Source organism: Neomonachus schauinslandi, chromosome 5, assembly GCF_002201575.2.
Source record: "Neomonachus schauinslandi chromosome 5, ASM220157v2, whole genome shotgun sequence".
Taxonomy (NCBI): domain Eukaryota; kingdom Metazoa; phylum Chordata; class Mammalia; order Carnivora; family Phocidae; genus Neomonachus; species Neomonachus schauinslandi.
In genome coordinates this window covers 68,898,587-68,919,698 of record NC_058407.1, presented here as the reverse complement: position 1 = coordinate 68,919,698, position 21,112 = coordinate 68,898,587, and the positions used below count along the sequence as shown (strand labels likewise).

General features: G+C 38.4%; 1 protein-coding gene across 1 annotated transcript in view; it reads right to left on the bottom strand.

Moving 5' to 3' along the window:
• Nucleotides 1–21,112, bottom strand: part of ADAMTS20 (ADAM metallopeptidase with thrombospondin type 1 motif 20) — a 168,136-nt gene that overhangs the window by 19,737 nt on the left and 127,287 nt on the right. The window contains exons 32-37 of the mRNA XM_021704883.1: nt 16,753–16,953; nt 15,857–15,986; nt 15,548–15,642; nt 15,368–15,462; nt 14,714–14,847; nt 1,564–1,655 (exon numbers count right to left, since the gene is read on the bottom strand). Coding sequence (XP_021560558.1) covers nt 1,564–1,655; nt 14,714–14,847; nt 15,368–15,462; nt 15,548–15,642; nt 15,857–15,986; nt 16,753–16,953 — 747 coding nt within the window. The remainder of the gene's footprint in view (nt 1–1,563; nt 1,656–14,713; nt 14,848–15,367; nt 15,463–15,547; nt 15,643–15,856; nt 15,987–16,752; nt 16,954–21,112) is intronic.

Here is a 21,112-nt window from a genome sequence, read left to right as displayed (position 1 = left end):
AAAAATAAACAGCATCCATATTGCCAAGGAAGAAGTAAAACTATGTTTATTTGTAGATGACATCACTGTGAATATAGAAAATTCCAAAGAATCCAATTAAAAACTATTATAACTAATAAAGGAGTTAAGCAGGGTTGCAGGATACAAGACCAATTTATTAAAAACTACAGGTAAAAATTAGTGAATTATTTGGGTACCACATCTGGGGGCTCTTTTTACTGAACAACTCTCCCTTGTCAGAAACCTTCTTTATCTTGAGCTGGAATCTTCTGCTCTATTAATGCCTCCTGGAATAACACACTGACGTCATTCCTCTTTCATGGGTATCTTTAAATATTTAAAGATAGTTACCATAACCTCCCATTATTTTCCTAGCTACCTTGATTTTCCTTATGTGACATGATTTAAATGTTCCTCTTTTTTTTTTCTTTCCTGGTTGTTGCCTCCTACTCCTAGATAGATTAAAAACTTATCTTTTTCAAACAGAAATTTAAAATCTTTTGGTGTCAATATTGTGTTTGGGTACTTTGTGATTTTATGGGGTGGTTTAGAAATTACTCCATAATCTACATGAGTCATACTGAACTCATGATGGTTGAATAAAACACTTAGGTCTTTTTCATATGACATCACCAGGTTCTATTTGCATTTCTGGACCTAAAATTCATAAATTTATTCCAGATAATTTTTTTCTTATTCATTTGAACCCATAGTTCTAATGTGTTTGGTCTCCTTTAAGTGTCTTTGTATAGTATAGAAACGCCCTCTCTTTTCAACATAAGCATACTTTCTCTGTCATATGATGAAACTAATGAATGGGAAATCCCAAGAAGAGAGGGCTCTGGCAAACCATTAGCTACTTCTTCTCTTGAAAATATCAATATTATAATTATTACTTCTTGCACACGATTTTTTCAATTAGTGATGAGTCTGCCTAACCATGCTACATTAATCTAGCTTACATTTCTCCATCTTATCATAACACTGTTGTTCACATAGACTTTATAAAATCTCTTGTTAAAGATGAGATAGTAAATTTCTTCTAGAAAGCATACTCTATACTAGAAATCACAGAGATGGCATAAAGGGTGTGTGGAGAGAATTCTGGAAATAAAAAATAAAACAAGAATAAAGTCATGGAAATACACTATTTCACAAATAAAAGTTACTCTGGGTTTGGTACGGACCCAGACAGCTAATATAACCAATTTTAGCAGCAGTGTATGGAGAGGCCACATGGTTGTGATCCATTCCTTTGTTATGTATATCCATTCATTTCCATAGACTGGGTGAAAAGATTAAAAATGAAAATGCATGACGGAAGGAGACATAGGCTCTGAACAATTTGAAATCCTTGTAATTGTACCTTTCAAACAAACCTAAAATTGGCAGGGAGATGTTTTTCCTCCAAAATTTATCTATAACCTTTGAAATAAAATTCATATAGGAAATTTGCATTTTTCTATTTACTTATGTTTCTTGCAATATTCTGGTCAAGAAAATTCAGAGAAACAGTATCCGTTTTTTTTCATGGTGAGGGAAAAATAAACAAATATGAAATACCTGTGGGCATCTGGCAGCACTATAGCAATCTCCAGCTGTGGCAAATGGCACTGCTTTTCCAAATACTGTCTGGGCAAAAAGAAGATCTGTGGCTAAAAAAAATAATTGAAACTTTTTAGCACTGAGGCATTGCATATTTTCGAATCTTCATTGCAAAACATACAGTCTTCATATTATATTCTTAAATATATTTATATAATTAATTCAAAATTTTAAGCAAATATGCTATGCAATTATAGTACATGTGTCAGGTTTTCAATAAATAATGTTTAATACAAAAATGTTTATCTCAAAAACCGCCCTAAAAATGGCAGGCACATGTGTAAATTAATCCAGAAGTTTAAAAAAACTAAATACCTTGTTATATTTTACATTATACTGAATATCTAAAATAAAGTGGGTTCAGGAGCAAATTATAGAAGAAAAAAACATTAAAGGTTAATACATCACAACAAAGCCATACATAGGTGCTTATAGACCATATATATATATGATGTATATATATCAATTCATTTAGGCAACTCAAAAACAAAAACATCCAGCTAAAATATTTGTTATTTTGATTTCTAATATTACTGCATTATATTATTATTTTCTTTTGAATCTTACTTTTACTAACATCATTAGCAAAATTTCCCGATTGGCAATAATACTGGAGATTCTATATGAAGTATCAAAAATAGAGTCATAGGATTAAAGACAGGTTGGAAGGAACCCTAAAAGTCCATTGGTCCAATCAGTTATTCATGCTTGAATCAAATAATAGTCTAACCAACAGTCTTCCAATCAGTGGCTCTCACCTCCACTAAGGTTGTTTCAAATCACTTCACTTTTCAACAAGACTGAACGATCACTGCATGCCCCCATGATGACACCAGTTCCCTACAGGTAGTCCCCAAAAGTAGCATTCCTAGAGATACCGTATCACCACGGGCAGTTTCCAAGGCTAGGAGGCTTTCAGTTATGTGCCAGAGTCAGCTTGTACCAAATCATGAGAACCAGCTGGGTGTGTCTCTTCCCAACATCATGTACAATGAGCTCGTGTTGGTAGCTTAAAGTTGGCATAGTGGGAATATATATAACCATGGACATTGGCAAATGCTATAAATCAGACTTTGTTTCCTGGTTGTTAAATGCTGGTTGTTAAACATTTATCCACACATCACTGCTTATGCTGGCACTTATGGCTTAGGCTGAGGCACAGCACACACAACTTTCAAATCAAGCATCCTTTGCTACTGTCTCCCCCCCCATCATTACCTGGATAACTCACAGATAGCTCTAACTCAACATGCGCAAACTAAATACATTATCTTTTTCTCCAAACTTATTTCCTCTGCTATATTTCTCATTTCACTGAACTATGTCACCATCCACCCTGTTATTTTGGAAATCTTTCTAAATATTCTTTGTTGTTAATCCCCATATTCCTTGTCTAAAAATGCTACAGAGTGTACCTCTTTAATATTTCTCAAAGGCTCCCTATTCTGAACCATGCCCCTATTTTAAGCCCGTATCATTTTCATCTGGATTATTATATTAGCTTCTTAACTATCTTCATGGATACAATTTGTTCTCCTTCCAATTCTGGTTCCTCTTCTGCTGAAACTTTCCCCCAGTGGCTCTCATAACTTATAAAATTCAATTGTGTAGTTAGTACACATTGTTCTTTATGATCTGCTCTCTGGGAACTTCTCTAACAAGCTGCAACCCCCCAATATCCATTTAATTTATGTTTACAGAAAAATGGACTTTTTAAATGGAACCAAGATGATTCACCTTTCCAGGCTTTTGTTCATGCTGTTCCTTCCTCCTGAAACTCCTTTTCTCCACTTCAGTTAACTCAAATTTGTCTTCAAGATTTCCTCAAGATAGCTTCTTGAGGAAAGTTAAAGACTTTTTACTCAACAAATATTTATTTAAAACCTATTGTGAGGGGGGGCAGAGCAAGATGGTGGAGGAGTAGGAGACCTGGATTTCGTCTGGTCTCAGGAATTCAGCTGGATAGGGATCAAACCATTCTGAACACCTACAACTCAACAGGAGATCGAAGAAAAGAATAGCAACAACTCTCTGAACAGAAAAGCAACCACTTTCTGGAAGGTAGGACGTACGGAGAAGTGAATCCAGGTGATATTCGGGAGGAGAGATGGCGGGGGAGAGGGCCTCCGTCCTCCGCTTCTGGCAAGTGATAGAGCCACGGAGCACAAAATCGGAACTTTTAGAAGTCGGCTCCACTGAGGGATGTCGCTCCAGTGGCTAAGCGGGGGGTGGGGGGGGGAGGGGGGGAACCCTCGCTGGGACAGTGTGGTCTCAGGACCATTGGAGTCACAGAAAGACTGGGCATGCCTGAGTGTGGCAGAGCTCCCAGGTATCAGAGTGAGGAAACCGGCTGCAGAGAGGGAGCCGAGGGATGGGCTCTCAGCTCGGGGTTGCCATAAACCATGATCTGCGGCACAGTCGGGCCACTGCTCCTCCAGCAGGGACCCAACAAGCGGCAGATCCGGGGAGACCCCCCTTCCTCCCCCAGGAGGAGCAGCGCAGGAGCTCACCACAGGGATCTGCTGGGTTTGGAGACTCCAAACGGGGTCATGTGCCAGAGATATAAATGCTCGGTGACAGGCCGGGTGAGCATGGACTGCAGCCGGAGACCGGGGAGACGGGAGTGACTGACTGCTTTTCTCTGGGGGTGCACTGAGGAGTGAGGGCCCGAGTTCTTGGCTCCTCCGGGGATGGAGATTGGGAGGCCGCCATCTTCACTCTCCTCCTCCAAAGCTGTACGGAAAGCTTGCAGGGAACAAAAGCTCCCAAGAGCAAACCCCAGCAGATTACTTAGCCCAGACTGGGCAAGGGTGGGGCAATTCCACCTCCGGCAAAGACATTTGGAAACCATGGCAACAGGCCCCTCCCCCAGAAGATCAGTGAGAACAGCCAGCCAAGACCAAGTTTACCGATCAACGAGAATAGCAGAACTCCAGCGCTAGGAGAATACTGCACATAGAATCCATGGCTTTTTTTTTTACCATGATTCTTTCGTCTTTCAAAGTTAATTTTTTTTTAACCATCTTTTTTTTTTTTGAATTTTTCTTTTTCCCTTTTTCAACCAACATCTTATCAATCCCTTTTTTAAAAAACATTTTTATTTTTCATTTTTAGAGTCATATTCTATCCCTTCATAGTAGTTACCCTTATTTCTGGCATATATATATATAAGTTGTTCTCTCTTTAAAATTTTGAGATAGTTTCTTCTAACAGATCAAAATATACCCTAAATCCCTAGTGTTATGTCTTTGTTCTAGTCTCCTGCCTGATCACATTCTCTCCCTTTTCTTTTCTTTTTAAATCCTTTTCTTTCTTTTTTCAAACAACTTCTTATCAATTCCTTTTTTAAAATTTTTTATAATTTTCATCTTTACAGTCATATTCCATCCCTCCATTGTATCAACCCTTATTTTTGTACATATATAAGTTTTTCTTTCTTTAAAATTTTGGGAGGCACTTTCTTCTAACAGACCAAAATATGCCCAAAATCTAGTGTGTGGCACTGATCTATGCACCAGCCTGATCACATTTGATCATATTCTGGTTTTTTTGTTTTGTTCTGTTTTTGTTTGTTTTTATCTTTTTCTTTTTTTTTCTTTTTTCTTTCTTTCCCTTTCTTTCCCCCTGGTTTCAGGTCTTTTCTGATTTGTTTAGAGTATATTTTCTGGGGATGTTGTTACCCTGTTAGCATTTTGTTCTCTCATTCATCTATTCTCCTCTGGACAAAATGACAAGATGGAAAAAATCACCTCAACAAAAAGAACAAGAGGTAGTACTGACTGCCAGGGATCTACTCAATACGGACATTTAGTACGATGTCAGACCTAGAGTTCAGATCATGATTTTAAAGATACTAGCTGGCCTTGAAAAAAAACATGGAAGTTATTAGAGAAACCCTTTCTGGAGAAATAAAAGAACTAAAATCTAACCAAGTCGAAATCAAAAAGGCTATTAATGAGGTGCAATCAAAAATGGGGGCGCTAACTGCTAGGATAAAGGAGGCAGAAGAGAGAATCAGTGATATAGAAGACCAAATGATGGAAAATAAAGAAGCTGAGAAAAAGAGAGATAAACAACTACTGGATCACGAGGGCAGAATTCGAGAGATAAGTGATACCATAAGATGAAACAACATTAGAATAATTGGGATCCCAGAAGAAGAAGAAAGAGAGAGGGGCAGAAGGTATATTGGAGCAAATTATAGCAGAGAACTTCCCAAATTTGGGGAAGGAAACAGGCATCAAAATCCAGGAGGCAGAGAACCCCTCTCAAAATCAATAAAAATAGGTCAACACCCTGACATCTAATAGTAAAACTTACGAGTCCAAAGACAATGAGAAAATCCTGAAAGCAGCTCAGGAGAAGATAACTGTAACCTACAATGGTAGAAACACTAGATTGGCAACAGACCTATCCACAGAGACCTGGCAGGCCAGAAAGGACTGGCATGATATATTCAGAGCACTAAATGAGAAAAATATGAAGCCAAGAATGCTATATCCAGCTAGGCTGTCATTGAAAATAGAAGGAGAGATAAAAAGCTTCCAGGACAAACAAAAACTAAAGGAATTTGCAAACACGAAACCAGCCCTACAAGAAATATTGAAAGGGGTCCTCTAAGCAAAAAGAGAGCCTAAAAGCAACATAGACCAGAAAGGAACACAGACAATATACAGTAACAGTCACCTTACAGGCAATACAATGGCACTAAATTCATATCTTTCAATAGTTACCCTGAATGTAAATGGGCTAAACGCCCCAATCAAAAGACACAGGCTATCAGATTGGATAAAAAAACAAGACCCATCAATATGCTGTCTGCAGGAGACTCATTTTAGACCCAAAGACACCTCCAGGTTTAAAGTGAGGGGATGGAAAACCATTTACCATGCTAATGGACACCAAAAGAAAGCTGGGGTGGCAATCCTTATATCAGACAAATTAGATTTTAAACCAAAGACTGTAATGAGAGATGAGGAAGGACACTATATCCTACTTAACGGGTCTATCCAACAAGAAGATCTAACAATTGTAAATATCTAGGCCCCTAACATGGGAGCAGCCAATTATATAAGCCAATTAATAACAAAAGCAAAGAAACACATTGACAACACTACAATAATAGTGGGGGACTTTAACACCCCCCTCACTGAAATGGACAGATCATCTAAGCAAAAGATCAACAAGGAAATAAAGACTTTACATGACACACTGGACCAAATGGACTTCACAGACATATTCAGAACATTTCATCCCAAAGCAACGGAATACACATTCTTCTCTAGTGCCCATGGAACATTCTCCAGAATAGATCTCATCCTAGGTCACAAATCAGGTCTCAACCAGTACCAAAAGATTGGGATTATTCCCTGCCTATTTTCAGACCACAATGCTTTGAAACTAGAACTCAATCACAAGAGGAAAGTGGGAAAGAACTCAAATACATGGAGGCTAAAGAGCATCCTACTAAAGAATAAATGGGTCAACCAGGAAATTAAAGAAGAATTTAAAAAATTCATGGAAACCAATGAAAATGAAAACACAACTGTTCAAAATCTTTGGGATGCAGCAAAGGCAATCTTAAGAGGAAAGTATAGAACAATACAAGCCTTTCTCAAGAAACAAGAAAGGTCTCAAATACACAACCTAATCCTACACCTAAAGGAGCTAGAGAAAAAACAGCAAATAAAGCCAAAACCCAGCAGGAGAAGAGAAATAATAAAGATCAGAGCAGAAATCAATGAAATAAAAACCAAAAGAACAGTAGAACAGATCAATGAAACTAGGAGTTGGTTCTTTGAAAGAATTAACAAGATTGATAAACCCCTGGCCAGACTTCTCAAAAAGAAAAGAGAAATGACCCAAATCAACAAAATCATGAATGAAAGAGGAGAGATCACAACCAACACCAAAGAAATACAAACAATTATAAGAACATATTATGAGCAACTCTATGCCAGCAAATTAGATAACCTGGAAGAAATGGATGCATTCCTAGAGATGTATCAACTACCAAAACTGAACCAGGAAGAAATAGAAAACCTGAACAGACCTATAACCACTAAGAAAATTGAAGCAGTCATCAAACATCTCCCAACAAACAAGAGCCCAGGGCCAGATGGCTTCCCAGGGGAATTCTACCAAACATTTCAAGAATAATTAGTACCTATTCTTCTGAAACTGTTCCAAAAAATAGAAATGGAAGGAAACTTTCAAACTCGTTTTATGAGGCCACCATTACCTTGATCCCAAAACCAGACAAAGACCCCATCAAAAAGGAGAATTACAGACCAATATCCTTGATGAAAATGGATGCAAAAATTATCACCAAAATATTAGCCAATAGGATCCCACAGTACATTAAAAGGATTATTCACCATAACAAAGTGGGATTTATCCCTGGGCTTGCAAGGTTGGTTCAACATCCACAAATCAATCAACGTAATACAATACATTAACAAAATAAAGAACAAGAATCATATGATCCTCTCAATAGATGCAGAAAAAGCATTTGACAAGCTACAGCATACTTTCTTGATCAAAACTCTTCAGAGTATAGGGATAGAGGGTACATACCTCAATATCATAAAAGCCATCTATGAAGAACCTACAGCGAATATCATTCTCAATGGGGAAAAACTGAGAGCTTTCCCCCTAAGGTCAGGAATGCGGCAGGGATGTCCACTATCACCACTGCTATTCAACATAGTATTAGAAGTCCTAGCCACAGCAATCGGACAACAAAAAGAAATAAAAGGCATCCAAATCAGCAAAGAAGAAGTCAAACTCTCACTCTTTGCAGATGATATGATACTTTATGTGGAAAACCCAAAAGACTCCACCCCAAAACTGCCAGAACTCATACAGGAATTCAGTCAAGTGGCAGGATATAAAATCAATGCACAGAAATCAGTGGCATTCCTATACACCAACAACAAGACAGAAAAAAGAGAAATTAAGGAGTCAATCCCATTTACAATTGCACCCAAAACCATAAGATACCTAGGAATAAATCTAACCAAAGAGGCAAAGGATCTGTACTCAGAAAACTATAAAATACTCACGAAAGAAATTGAGGAAGACACAAAGAAATGGAAAAACGTTCCATGCTCAAGGATTGGAAGAACAAATATTGTGAAGATGTCAATGCTACTTAGAGCAATCTACACATTCAATGCAATCCCCATCAAAATACCATCCACTTTTTTCAAAGAAATGGAACAAATAATCCTAAAATTTGTATGGAACCAGAAAAGACCCCGCATAGCCAGAGGAATGTTGAAAAAGAAAAGCAAAGCTGGCGGCATCACAATTCTGGACTTCCAGCTCTATTACAAAGCTGTCATCATCAAGACAGTATGGTACTGGCACAAAAACAGACACATAGAACAATGGAACAGAATAGAGAGCCCAGAAATGGACCCTCAACTCTATGGTCAACTCATCTTTGACAAAGCAGGAAAGAATGTCCAATGGAAAAAAGACAGTCTCTTCAACAAATGGTGTTGGGAAAATTGGACAGCCACATGCAGAGGAATGAAACTGGACCATTTCCTTACACCACACACACAAATAGACTCAAAATGGTTGAAAGACCTAAATGGAAGACAGGAGTCCATCAAAATCCTAAAGGAGAACACAGGCAGCAACCTCTTTGACCTCAGCCACAGCAACTTCTTCCTAGAAACATCACCAAAGGCAAGGGAGGCAAGGACAAAAATGAACTATTGGGACTTCATCAAGATAAAAAGCTTTTGCACGGCAAAAGAAACAGTCAACAAAAACAAAAGACAACTGACAGAATGGGAGAAGATATTTGCAAATGACATATCAGATAAAGGGCTCGTATTCAAAATCTATAAAGAACTTATCAAACTCAACACCCAAAGAACAAGTGATCCAATCAAGAAATGGGCAGAAGACATGAACAGACATTTTTCCAAAGAAGACATCCAAATAGCCAACAGACACATGAAAAAGTGCTCAGCATCGCTCGGCATCAGGGAAATCCAAATCAAAACCTCAATGAGATAACACCTCACACCAGTCAGAATGGCTAAAATTAACAAGTCAGGAAATGACAGATGTTGGTGGGGATGCAGAGAAAGGGGAACCCTCCTACACTGTTGGTGGGAATGCAAGCTAGTGCAGCCACTCTGGAAAACACTATGGAGGTTCCTCAAAAAGTTGAAAATAGAGCTACCATATGATCCAGCAATTGCACTACTGGGTATTTACCCCAAAGATACAAATGTAGGGATCCGAAGGGGTAGGTGCACCCTGATGTTTATAGCAGCAATGTCCACAATTGCCAAACTACGGATAGAGCCAAGATGTCCATTGACAGATGAATGGATAAAGAAGAGGTGGTATATATATACAATGGAATATTATGCAGCCATCAAAAGGAATGAGATCTTGCCATTTGCAACGACGTGGATGGAACTGGAGGTTGTTATGCTGAGCAAAATAAGTCAATCAGAGAAAGACATGTATCATATGACCTCACTGATATGAGGAATTCTTAATCTCAGGAAACACACTGAGGTTTGCTGGAGTGGGGGGTGGGGTGGGAGGGATGGGGTGGCTGGGTGATAGACATTGGGGGGGGTATGTGCTATGGTGAGCACTGTGAATTGTGCAAGACTGTTGAATCACAGATCTGTACCTCTGAAACAAATAATGCAATATATGTTAAGAAAAAAAAAAGATAGCAAGAGGGGAAGAATGAAGGGGGGGAAAATCAGAGGGGCAGATGAACCATGAGAGATGATGGATTCTGAAAAACAAACTGAGGGTTCTAGGGGAGGGTGGTGGGAGGATGGGTTAGCCTGGTGATGGGTATTAAAGAGGGCACGTTCTGCATGGAGCACTGGGTGTTATGCACAAACAATGAATCATGGAACGCTACATCAAAAACTAATGATGTGGGACGCCTGGGTGGCTCAGTCGGTTAAGCGGCTGCCTTCGGCTCAGGTCATGATCCCAGGGTCCTGGGATCGAGTCCCACATTGGGCTCCTTGCTCGGCGGGGAGCCTGCTTCTCCCTCTGCCTGCCTCTCCCTCTGCTTGTGTTCTCTCTGACAAATAAATAAATAAAATCTTTAAAAAAAAACAAAACTAATGATGTAATGTATGGTGATTAACATAACAATAAAAAATTTTTAAAAATAAAACCTATTGTGAATTGGATATTATTTTAAGTACTCTAAGAACGTATCAGTGGAGGAAAGAGACTGATGGAACCTGAGTCCTACCAGAGTGAGACAGGTAATAAAGTAAATATTACATTATATTAGGGGTGATAATCGGTATAGAAAAAAATAAATCAGTTAAAAGAAGGAGAGAAAGGGATTTTAGGAATGGAGAGTGGTCCAGGATGGCCTGATTGAGAAGGTGAAATTAAGCAGAAACCCAAAAGATATGAAGGAGTAAACCATACAGGTAACTGTAGCACAGTTGTTCCAGGCAAATAGGACAAAGTGCAAAGGCCTTAAGGTGAGAGCATGCTTGATGTGTTCAAGGAACAGCAAAGGGACAAGTATGTCTGGAGCAGAGTGTGCAAGGAGGGAGCAGAGAAGTGATGGAGGTGGGGAGGTCATGTTGAGCTTTGTTGACCGTTGAAAGGATTTTTTATTTTACTTTGAGTTAGATGGTAAATGTTCAGAGAGTTTTGATCAGAGTTCAGGTTGTTAAAAAGATGAAATATGGAAATGTATAAAATATGATGTGGCTTATGTTTTATAGGATTACTCTGACTTCTCTGTTGAGAATGTAGGTCAGGAGATAGGAGAGTGGTACAATACTGAAATAGGAATTCTACAATTTTAGTTGGCTTAATAATCCAGGGGGAAATGGTGTGGACTCAGATGAAGGTGGTAGCAATGAGGTAGTGAGAAAGTGATATTTGATATGTGTCTTAGCTCAAGCTGCCGTAACAAACCACTGTGAACTGTGGCTTAATCAACATAAATATATTTCTCTAAGATCTGGAGGCTGGAAGGGGGAGATCAGTGGGCCAGTATGGTCACATTCTGGTGAGGGCCCTTTTCCTGGCTTGCAGATGGTCATCCTTCTTGCTGTCTCCTCATATGGCAGAGAGCGCTCTGGTGTCTTCTCCCCTTTTGATAAGGGCATTAATCCCATCAGGAAGGCCCCACCTTCATGACCTTATCTAAACCTAATTATCTCCCCATAACCAAATATCATCACATTGGGGATTAGGGCTTCATCATATGAATGTTGGGAGACATGATTCAGTCCATAGTAGCATGTATGTTAGAGATTCACCTGACAGAATTTGATGATGGATTGCATGTAGGTGTGAGAGAAAGGGAGGAGCTAAGCTGTTGCTAGATTTTTAGCTGGAATATCTAGGAGATTATATGTGCCATTTCCTGAAATGATAAAAATTTAAGATAGAAAGAGTGGATGTGAGAAGAAATACTGAAAGTACAGTTTTGGATACATTGAGTTTGATATGCCTATTAGACATTCATGTGGATTTGCTGAGTCAAGAGCTGAATATTGGAGTTTAGAGTAACAGTCCAAATTGAAGATATACATTTGGGACCATCCCTTGAAATCTATAAATAGAATGAGATTCCCAAAGGGATCTGTGTCCTAAAGCTCTTCAACATTCAGTGTTGTGGAAGATGAAGAATAACCAGTCAAGCTGAGAAACTGTGAAAAAGACAGGAGAAAGTGGCCAGGACAGGAATCAAGTAAGATGAAAACCAAGAACTTGTCACTGGATTTCGAGAAATGGAGGTAGAATTGGTCATTTAAGAGGGAAGGGAAAGTTTGCTGAGCAAATGTTCTCGAAACTTCCCCAATGCAGGAACAGTGGGTGTTCAGTTTGCTGAGCAAATGTTCTCGAATAGGTACAAAGTGATGAGACTAAAGAACAAGAGAGGGTTGCCTTAGGTGGGAGTGGGAATAGTTCACCCACAGTAAGCAGGAGAGAAGGAAAAGTCTGTAGGTGAAGATTTGGGTAGCTTGTAGATGGGATGGTGGTAGGTTGTGGAAAAGCTCTTCCGGTAGTTTTATTTTCTTAGTGAGACAAGAAGCAAGATCATCAGCAATGAGTAGATAAAGTGGAAGTGTTGGAAATTTTAGAAATTTGAAGCTAGAGGAGAAAGTGTTAGTTAGGCATTTAGGGGTGTGGGGGTGGAAATGAACTAGGGAAGGGCAACAGGATTACCCAAGCAGCATGTAGCTTAGTAGTCATGCATTTAAGGGGAGATCAGTCAGAAGGGCAGTATATAAGGGGCTACACTCATGTTTCATGTTGCAAGTGCAGTACGCGGGAAATGTTTAATCAAGACTGGGTTTTTGCCACCCAAACTGGAGGAAAGAAAAGAGAGACCGGAGAGTTGAAAATGTATACATTGTATTCTCAGGGCCCAGCCTAATGCCTGGCAAATAGCAGAGTTGTTTGATAAAATAACAAAATATAACCGCTTAATAAACAGCAAATAAGTTACCAAGTTCCCCTTATGTACTTAGCAATGCTACAACATACATTATTAAATAACAACCAGCATTTATCAAGCATTTACTATATGCAAGGCACTTACTAGGTATGTTACAAGTATTATCTTTTAATCCTCAACTGAAAGGAAAAAAAAAAAAGAAGAAGAAAGAAAAAACACCTGAGAGGCAGCTTCTCACTTTACAGATTGGGGAATTTAGGCTTAAAGAGATGGTTCCGAGGTCATGTAACTGGTAAATGGATGCAAAGAATTTACTCCCAGACGGTCTAACTCCAGAGTCGTAAACATAACAGTATAATGCTTCCCCGATGCAGTAACAGTGGGTGTTCAGTAAATGGTAGCTATTATTACTAACAATAACAGTTCATCATCATGTGACTGTGATATAGAGATTATGTACTCATGCATTCCCTGTCTCAATAAATTTTTTGTTTCTTTCTATAGTTTATGGACCATGCTAGGTACTGGTGATTCAATTGCAATATAGAGTTTCTGCTTCTGAAATGAACTTCATTGCCTTTTCTTATAGGTATGCAAGTTCCAGGATGAAATGCTGCATCATGTTCAGTGTATATTAGCTTCCATAAATATGTTTTGATTTTATTATACTCTGAATTACTTCCTAGAAAGGCACCAGGTATGGGCGCCTGGGTGGCTCAGTCGTTAAGCATCTGCCTTCGGCTCAGGTCATGACCCCAGGGTCCTGGGATCGAGCCCCACATCGGGCTCCCTGCTCAGCAGAAAGCCTGCTTCTCCCTCTCCCACTCCCCCTGCTTGTATTCCTGCTCTCGCTATCTCTCTCTCTCTGTCAAAAAAAAAAAAAAAAAAAAATCTTAGAAAGGCACCAGGTACAGAAGCAGGGATCTGTGGGTGGGACTTTAACTCTCAATGCCAATTACTAACTGTATGAATTGGGACAAGTCACTTAATTTTATAAGGACATCTTAATTTCATCACTGGCAACAATGTGATGCAATTCTGCCTTAACTAATACAGAGGTATAAAAAAGATCAAATGAGGGCGCCTGGGTGGCTCAGTTGTTAAGCAACTGCCTTCGGCTCAGGTCATGGTCCCAGGGTCCTGGTATCGAGTCCCATATCGGGCTCTCTACTCCGCGGGAAGCCTGCTTCTCCCTCTCCCACTCCCCCTTGCTTGTGTTCCCTCTCTCGCTGTGTCTCTCTCCGTCAAATAAATAAATAAAAATCTTAAAAAAAAAAAAAGAAAAGAAAAAGATCAAATGAGGCAATTTATGGGAAAATACTTGACAAATTGTGAACTGAAACTAATGTTAATTATTACTTTAAACCCTGCAAAAGGCTTAACAACTATATTGAGGATATTAACTTCCTTGTCCTTAATGTAACTGGGGATTTTAAGGTAGAGGCTTATATCTTAGAAGGGCAGCATCTTATCACTGTCATTACCACTACATTTTTATTAAGGGTCCCCGTTATTGCAAAGGAATTATGTACCCAATAAGTTCTTTTTAAAAAATTAAGTAATTATTGTACAATGCTAGGCCCTTCTCTCTACCCTGGTTACCACATATGCCAACTTATTGTTAGAATTTCATTAGCAAATAGAAACTTTCTATTTTAGAGATTCAGCACTTACTTTTAATTTGCATGGAATTGAGATCAATTCTTATTTTGCTGAAAACAGTGTGCCCAGCAGCCAGGTAGTCATTTTTACACGCACAGTCTTGCCTCCTACTTCCATTAAAAGGACATTCATATGGATTTTGTAGTCTGAAACAACATTAGAATATTTTTAGTATTAGATGTAGTAATTCCCCCATCACGTAGATAAATGGTAAACTTTGGAAGTGAGAAGATACACTCTTCAGTATGATAGTGTCAGTAAGTTAAATGAGAAAGAAGTAAAAATCACTCAAGATTAACATATAATTCTCAATGGGAAGTTCAAGAATGGTTTATGGAAAATAATTCAGCTATAGTTCTCCTAGATTTTATTACTAGTATTAACTTCATTTCTATTAAAATTCACCTAGCTCTTAAACTCTTCTCTGTTGTTTCACAGCTCACCCTCAGTATTCTTCTTAGTCAGTCTCTCTGTGAGCACATGTTAATACTCAAGTCCTTTGTATTCAACAGGCATGGACAACATCTGGCTTAGGTCCTAATATGTCCACATGCTCCTAAATTACTTGTCCCACTTGTGAGATACCCAAGTGTCACTCTGAAAGCTGGAACTTCTAATTCTCTTGATGGACCATAAAAATCCACAGATAAGCCAAAAATCACATACCTAACACCATACACTTCAGAAAAGTTGTCTTCTTCACCTTTGACCAATGATATGTATTCCTTGGGGTTTTCCAAGTGCATGTCTGCACAATAGATCTAAAGGGAAAATGTGAACATTTAGAAAAGCTTTTTCCAGTCAACAGCCAATGTTAAAATCAAATGCAAACTGTTTTCAAAATACCTTTAGTATTCTCCCATTAATGTTAAGGTAATAGTCACCATCCTTGGTAATGTTGTTTTTCACTTGGATTTCTTTGCAGCTGGTAAATGTTTTACCTTCAAGGACAAGTGAATACAACTTATGGACAATGAACAAATTACAAGCAGAGCATGAATTTAGCTCAGTCACACAAATATTAATCTACTCTGAAAAAACAAACATCTTGTTTTGTGGAGCATATGACTGCTACAAATATTTACCTTCAAATTTTAATGAAAACTTCCTAGGAACACTTAGGTACTAGGTAGATTTTTAAAGTCTATTACTTACAGTCATTGACGTAACATTTCTTTTGAGCATCTGGTTTTAAACGCTTTAAACATAAGTTACTGGACCAGCCACTTTCAGCCATGCATTCTACTCTTCTCTCCATTGTCCCAGCTCCACAAGTCACTGAACACTGTGAAAAGGGTACAGTTTGGCGGTGAAGTATATAATGGTTAAAAGGACGCTGGGATCATGACCTGAGCCAAAGGCAGAAGCTTAACTGAGTCACCCAGGCATCCCCTGATATGCATTAATTAATGATGATGATTTTTTTTAAAGATTTTATTTATTTATTTGAGAGAGAGAATGAGAAAGAGAGAGCACGAGAGGGGGGAAGGTCAGAGGGAGAAACAGACTCCCCGCTGAGCAGGGAGCCCGATGCGGGACTCGATCCCGGGACTCCAGGATCATGACCTGAGCCGAAGGCAGTCACTTAACCAACTGAGCCACCCAGGTGCCCAATGATGATTATTAAGACTACAGAGTTTTTCTCATTGTTATATGCTAAGATTGCAATGCAATATTCATTGCTTTCTATCAAATTGGAAATGGAATATAGTGCCAACGACTTTCATTACTCATACGTTAGATCTATTTACTTCTTTACTTAACCAATAAATATTTCTTAAGCATCTACTCAAAATGCAAGCCACTGTGAAAGACTCTCAGAGGAACAGAAATAAGTTATGAGCTATGGTCCCTGTTTATAAGCAGATTATAGGAAGCATAGAAAAAGAAATATTTATACAAGTAACTGATAGTTACTTTTTTTAGTAGGTTTTTATAGACAGAAGGGGTAGGAGACAACTCTGAGATCTAGTTAGACATGCAGATTACCAGGCATTCTACACCTAGAAAATCTCATTCAAAAGGCTTTCAATTCATAATTATATACTAACCTTGCTCCATTTCCCCACTTTCCAAGTGGCCACATGCAAACAGTTCCTAAAATTGCATTTGTAAACCTGAGGGGAAGGCAGCACAGGACATTCTTGATAGTCTATAGGCCAAAGTTGATGAAGCTTATATTTCTCAGTAGGCCAGATTGCAATGCAATATGTAATCCTTTGTCGGTAACTAAATCCACAGTTACCTGCACACTGAAAAATACACAATTATAAGGGGAGAAAAAGCCCTTAAACTTAACTAGAGCCTACTATTTGCCTATACACTAGGCTATATCATCCCCACAATAATCTTATTCTTTAGCGCAATGTATAGATGAGTAAACAAATATTCAGAGACATTAGGTAACATTTCCAGAGTTGAGCCAATAAATGGAAAGGATGCAGATTCATGTTAGACTGTCTATTTGTAGTGCCTATGTTTTTTGGTTTTGTTTTCCATTACACTGCTAAGAATAGTTTAATTGGATGAAGCTTTATCTCTGGTAGACACAACTTCAGAGAAATGGAACATATTATGAGTTCTTACCTGAAATAAAGAATAGTTATTAGCCTTAACTTACTAGTAACTATATATAAGTTAGCATACATTTATCTTAAACCATATAATGTGATGTATAATACCATTTGACTAAAATAGGTAAATGATGTAGACATCAATTAAAGATCAAAAAATGGGCAAACAGATTTTGGCTTCCAGCAATAATGGAGTGACAAGAAATAAGTTGTCATCTAACCTGAAGCAATAAAAACATCTGGAAAAAATATATCAAACAATGGCTTTTCAGACACTGGACACTAGGCAATAAAATGATACCCGGGAGATGGAAATAAAACAAGTGCTCCTATAACTGCTCCAGTCTGCTACCTTGAGAGAGCTTCCAGGTCTTGGAACAAGAAAAGGAACACAAGGGGACAGCTTGTTCTGACCAGTGCATACACACATGTGAGGACACCAAGTGAGGCTAAAGAATGAACCAATCAAAAGACAGAAATTACTGTATCTGGTACTCACATGGGACCAAATAGAATGCCAACTGCCTCCAGCCAGACTGGAAAACTTTATATACATGGGATAATAGGTAGAGTACTCAAAGGGGTCTTGCCACAGTAGAGGGGAATAATTAACCTTAGAACAAATAATGCACTGATCCGACCTAACAAGTCTTAAGAGCAAGGCAAGAAAGGATCAAACTGTTCCAGAAAGAATAACTTCATTCCAGAGTGAAGCTCATGATATATGCATAGGAATAAAAATATCTGATAGCCAAAAAGATAAAATTCATGTCTAACACGCAATAAAAAAATTAGCTGGCAAAAAAAAAGTTAGCTGGCATGCTAAGAAGCAGGAAAATATAACCCATAATGAGGAGAAAAATCCATCTCTCAAAACAGACCAAGAAGGAGAGTGAAAAAACTAAGTAAGGACCTCTGAAAATTCTTTCCTCCATAAAAGCAATGAAGAAACTGGCAAAATTTGTCGAATTAACTTTCCCAGAACATTGAAAATTAACCAAAGGCTTGCAGCAATCCAGGAGGTATTTATTTAAGAAACAAGGCTGTCCGGCGCATGGGTGGCTCAGTTGTTAAGTGTCTGCCTTCCGCTCAGGGCATGATCCCAGGGTCCTGGGATCGAGTCCCACATGAGGCTTCCCGCTCAGTGAGAAGCCTGCTTCTCCCTCTCCCACTCCCCCTGCTTGTGTTCCTTCTCTCGCTGTGTCTCTCTCTGTCAAGTAAATAAATAAAATCTTAAAAAAAATAAAAATAAAAATAAAACAAGGCTGTCTCTGAATGAAGAGGGAGATTTGTGGTCTTTTGACTCATGCTATACGCATGCTTCCCTCTCTAGCTCCATAGTAGCCTTCAAAATCAATAGTCCTTTTTTTTTATTATGTTATGTTAATCACCATACATTTACATCATTAGTTTTTGATGTAGTGTTCCATGATTCATTGTTTGCGTACAACACCCAGTGCTCCATGCAGAACGTGCCCTCCTTAATACCCATCACCAGGCTAACCCATCCTCCCACCCCCCTTCCCCTCTAGAACCCTCAGTTTGTTTTTCAGAGTCCATTGTCTCTCATGGTTCAATAGTCCTGCAAACATGGCAAAACCCAGCAGCCTGGCAGCCACAAGAGAGGCGGAACTGGGTTGAACATCCTTCAAAGTCTCTTTCCCATAGAATTGTCATAATTTGAACTGTTTGATGGTTTTCTAGAAAATCCTGCTTGCAAGACTATCTTTATTTGACTTGACTCAGAGCTTGCCCAGTGCTAAAAGCGTTTTCCCTAAGGGCATTTGTTGAACCCAATTAAAGGCCACTGTTTAATTTTGCAGCTTCCAGAGCAGGGACAACAGATGGAGCAAAAAATAAGCTAGTTGAAAAGGCTTAAAAGGAAAATCTGGGAAATGAAATGTCTGTAACAGCTTTGAAAAGCTCCAATATATTCATAGTAATCTAGAAACATGTGAACATGCATAAGGTTGTGCACCTGTCCAGGACTCTACACATGCCCAGAAAGCACCTGGCAAGGGCCTACACTCTCATCTCTGACTGACATCCAAGCTATGCACAAAAGCAGGACATTAAGCTTAAGGAAGAGTTGTCAACTCCCTGGCTGAGTGTTAAACATGCCTACACATACAGAGCTTCTTAGCAGAGGCTAGAGATTGGTTCTAGGTATGTAAGGAAATCACTATCCAATTATTAGCTCACAATTAAATTAATCAAGCAAAAACTTCAGTGACTACCTGTGACAAAGGATACAGACTTTACAGTGAGTTAAAAAAAAAAAAATCACTAACCAAGCAAACAGCAACAACAATACACTCTAGGATGGAGAGAGAAAGAACAGAACTATAACAAAGAGATTGAATTAATAACCAAAAACTTTACACAGAGGAAAGCCCAGGACCAGAATCTTTGCTGGTAAATTCCATCAAATGTTTGAAGAAGAATTAGCATTAACCTTTCCAAAACTCTTGCAAAAGAAAGAAGAGTAAGGGATACTTCCTAATTCATCATACAAGACCATTACAGCCCTCATACGAAAACCAGGTAAAGATACCACAAGAAAACTACAGACCCATATCTCTTATGAATGTAGATACAAAAATCCTCGACAAAACACTAGCAAGCAATTCCAGAAACAAATAAAAAGGATTATGCACCATGACCAAGTGAGATTTATTCCAAGAGTGTGTAAAATATGTAGGATTGCAAAATGGTGCAGCGACTGTGGAAAACAGTTTCGAATTTCCTCAAAAAATTAAAGAGTTATCATAATACTCAGAAATTTTACTTCTATGTATTTACCCAAGAAAACTGAAAACATTCATAAAAAAACTCGTACACAAATGTTCTTAGCAACATTATTCAGAATAGTCAAAAAGTGAATCAACCCAAATATCCATCAACTGATGAATAAACAAAATGTAGCATATCCCTAAAATGGAATATTATTCATCCTTAAAAAGGAATGAATGATGGCTATATACTACATCGTGGATGAACCTTAAAAAATACCATGCTAAGTGAAAGAAGCCATATACAAAAGACCACATATTGTATGATTCAATTTATATGAAATGCCAAGAGCAGGAATATCCATAGATGCAGAATATAGGTAGGTGGTTGTCTCGGGCTCAGGGGAAGAAGGAAATGAGAAGTTACTACTAATATATATGGAGTTTCTTCTTGGGGTGATAAAATGTTCTAGCATTAGATCATGGTGATGGTTGCACAAACTTGAGAGTATACTAAAATTCTCTCAATTGTAAATGTACATACATAGATGTCAGAATTAGCAGAGAAAGACATTAAAAAGTTATTACTAATTGTAGCATATTCGAAAAGTAGAGACATGAAAGAACTAAAAAAGCTAAAATCAAACTTCTAAAGATAAATATTACACTGCCTGAGATTAAGAAAAATAGAGAGGATGGGAATTAATGGCAAATCAGACATCACAGAAGATTAGTGCCCTGGAAGCTATCCATATACTGGAATATTATTTAATAATCAAAAGGAATAAGCTATTGATACATACTACAACCTGACTGAATCTCAAAATACGTAAAATCATCAAAATAATTAGACAGGGGTGCCTGGGTGGCTCAGTTGGTTAAGCATCTGTCTTTGGCTCAGGTCATGATCCAAGAGGCCTGGGATCGAGTCCTGCATCAGGCTCCCTGCTCAGCAGGGAGTCTGCTTATCCCTCCACCCCTCACCCCACTCATGCTCTCTCTCTCTCAAATAAATAAAATCTTAAAAAAAAAAAATCAGACCAAAAATAGTACATACTGTGTGATTCTGTTTATGCAAAACTCTAGAAAATGCAAAATAATATAAT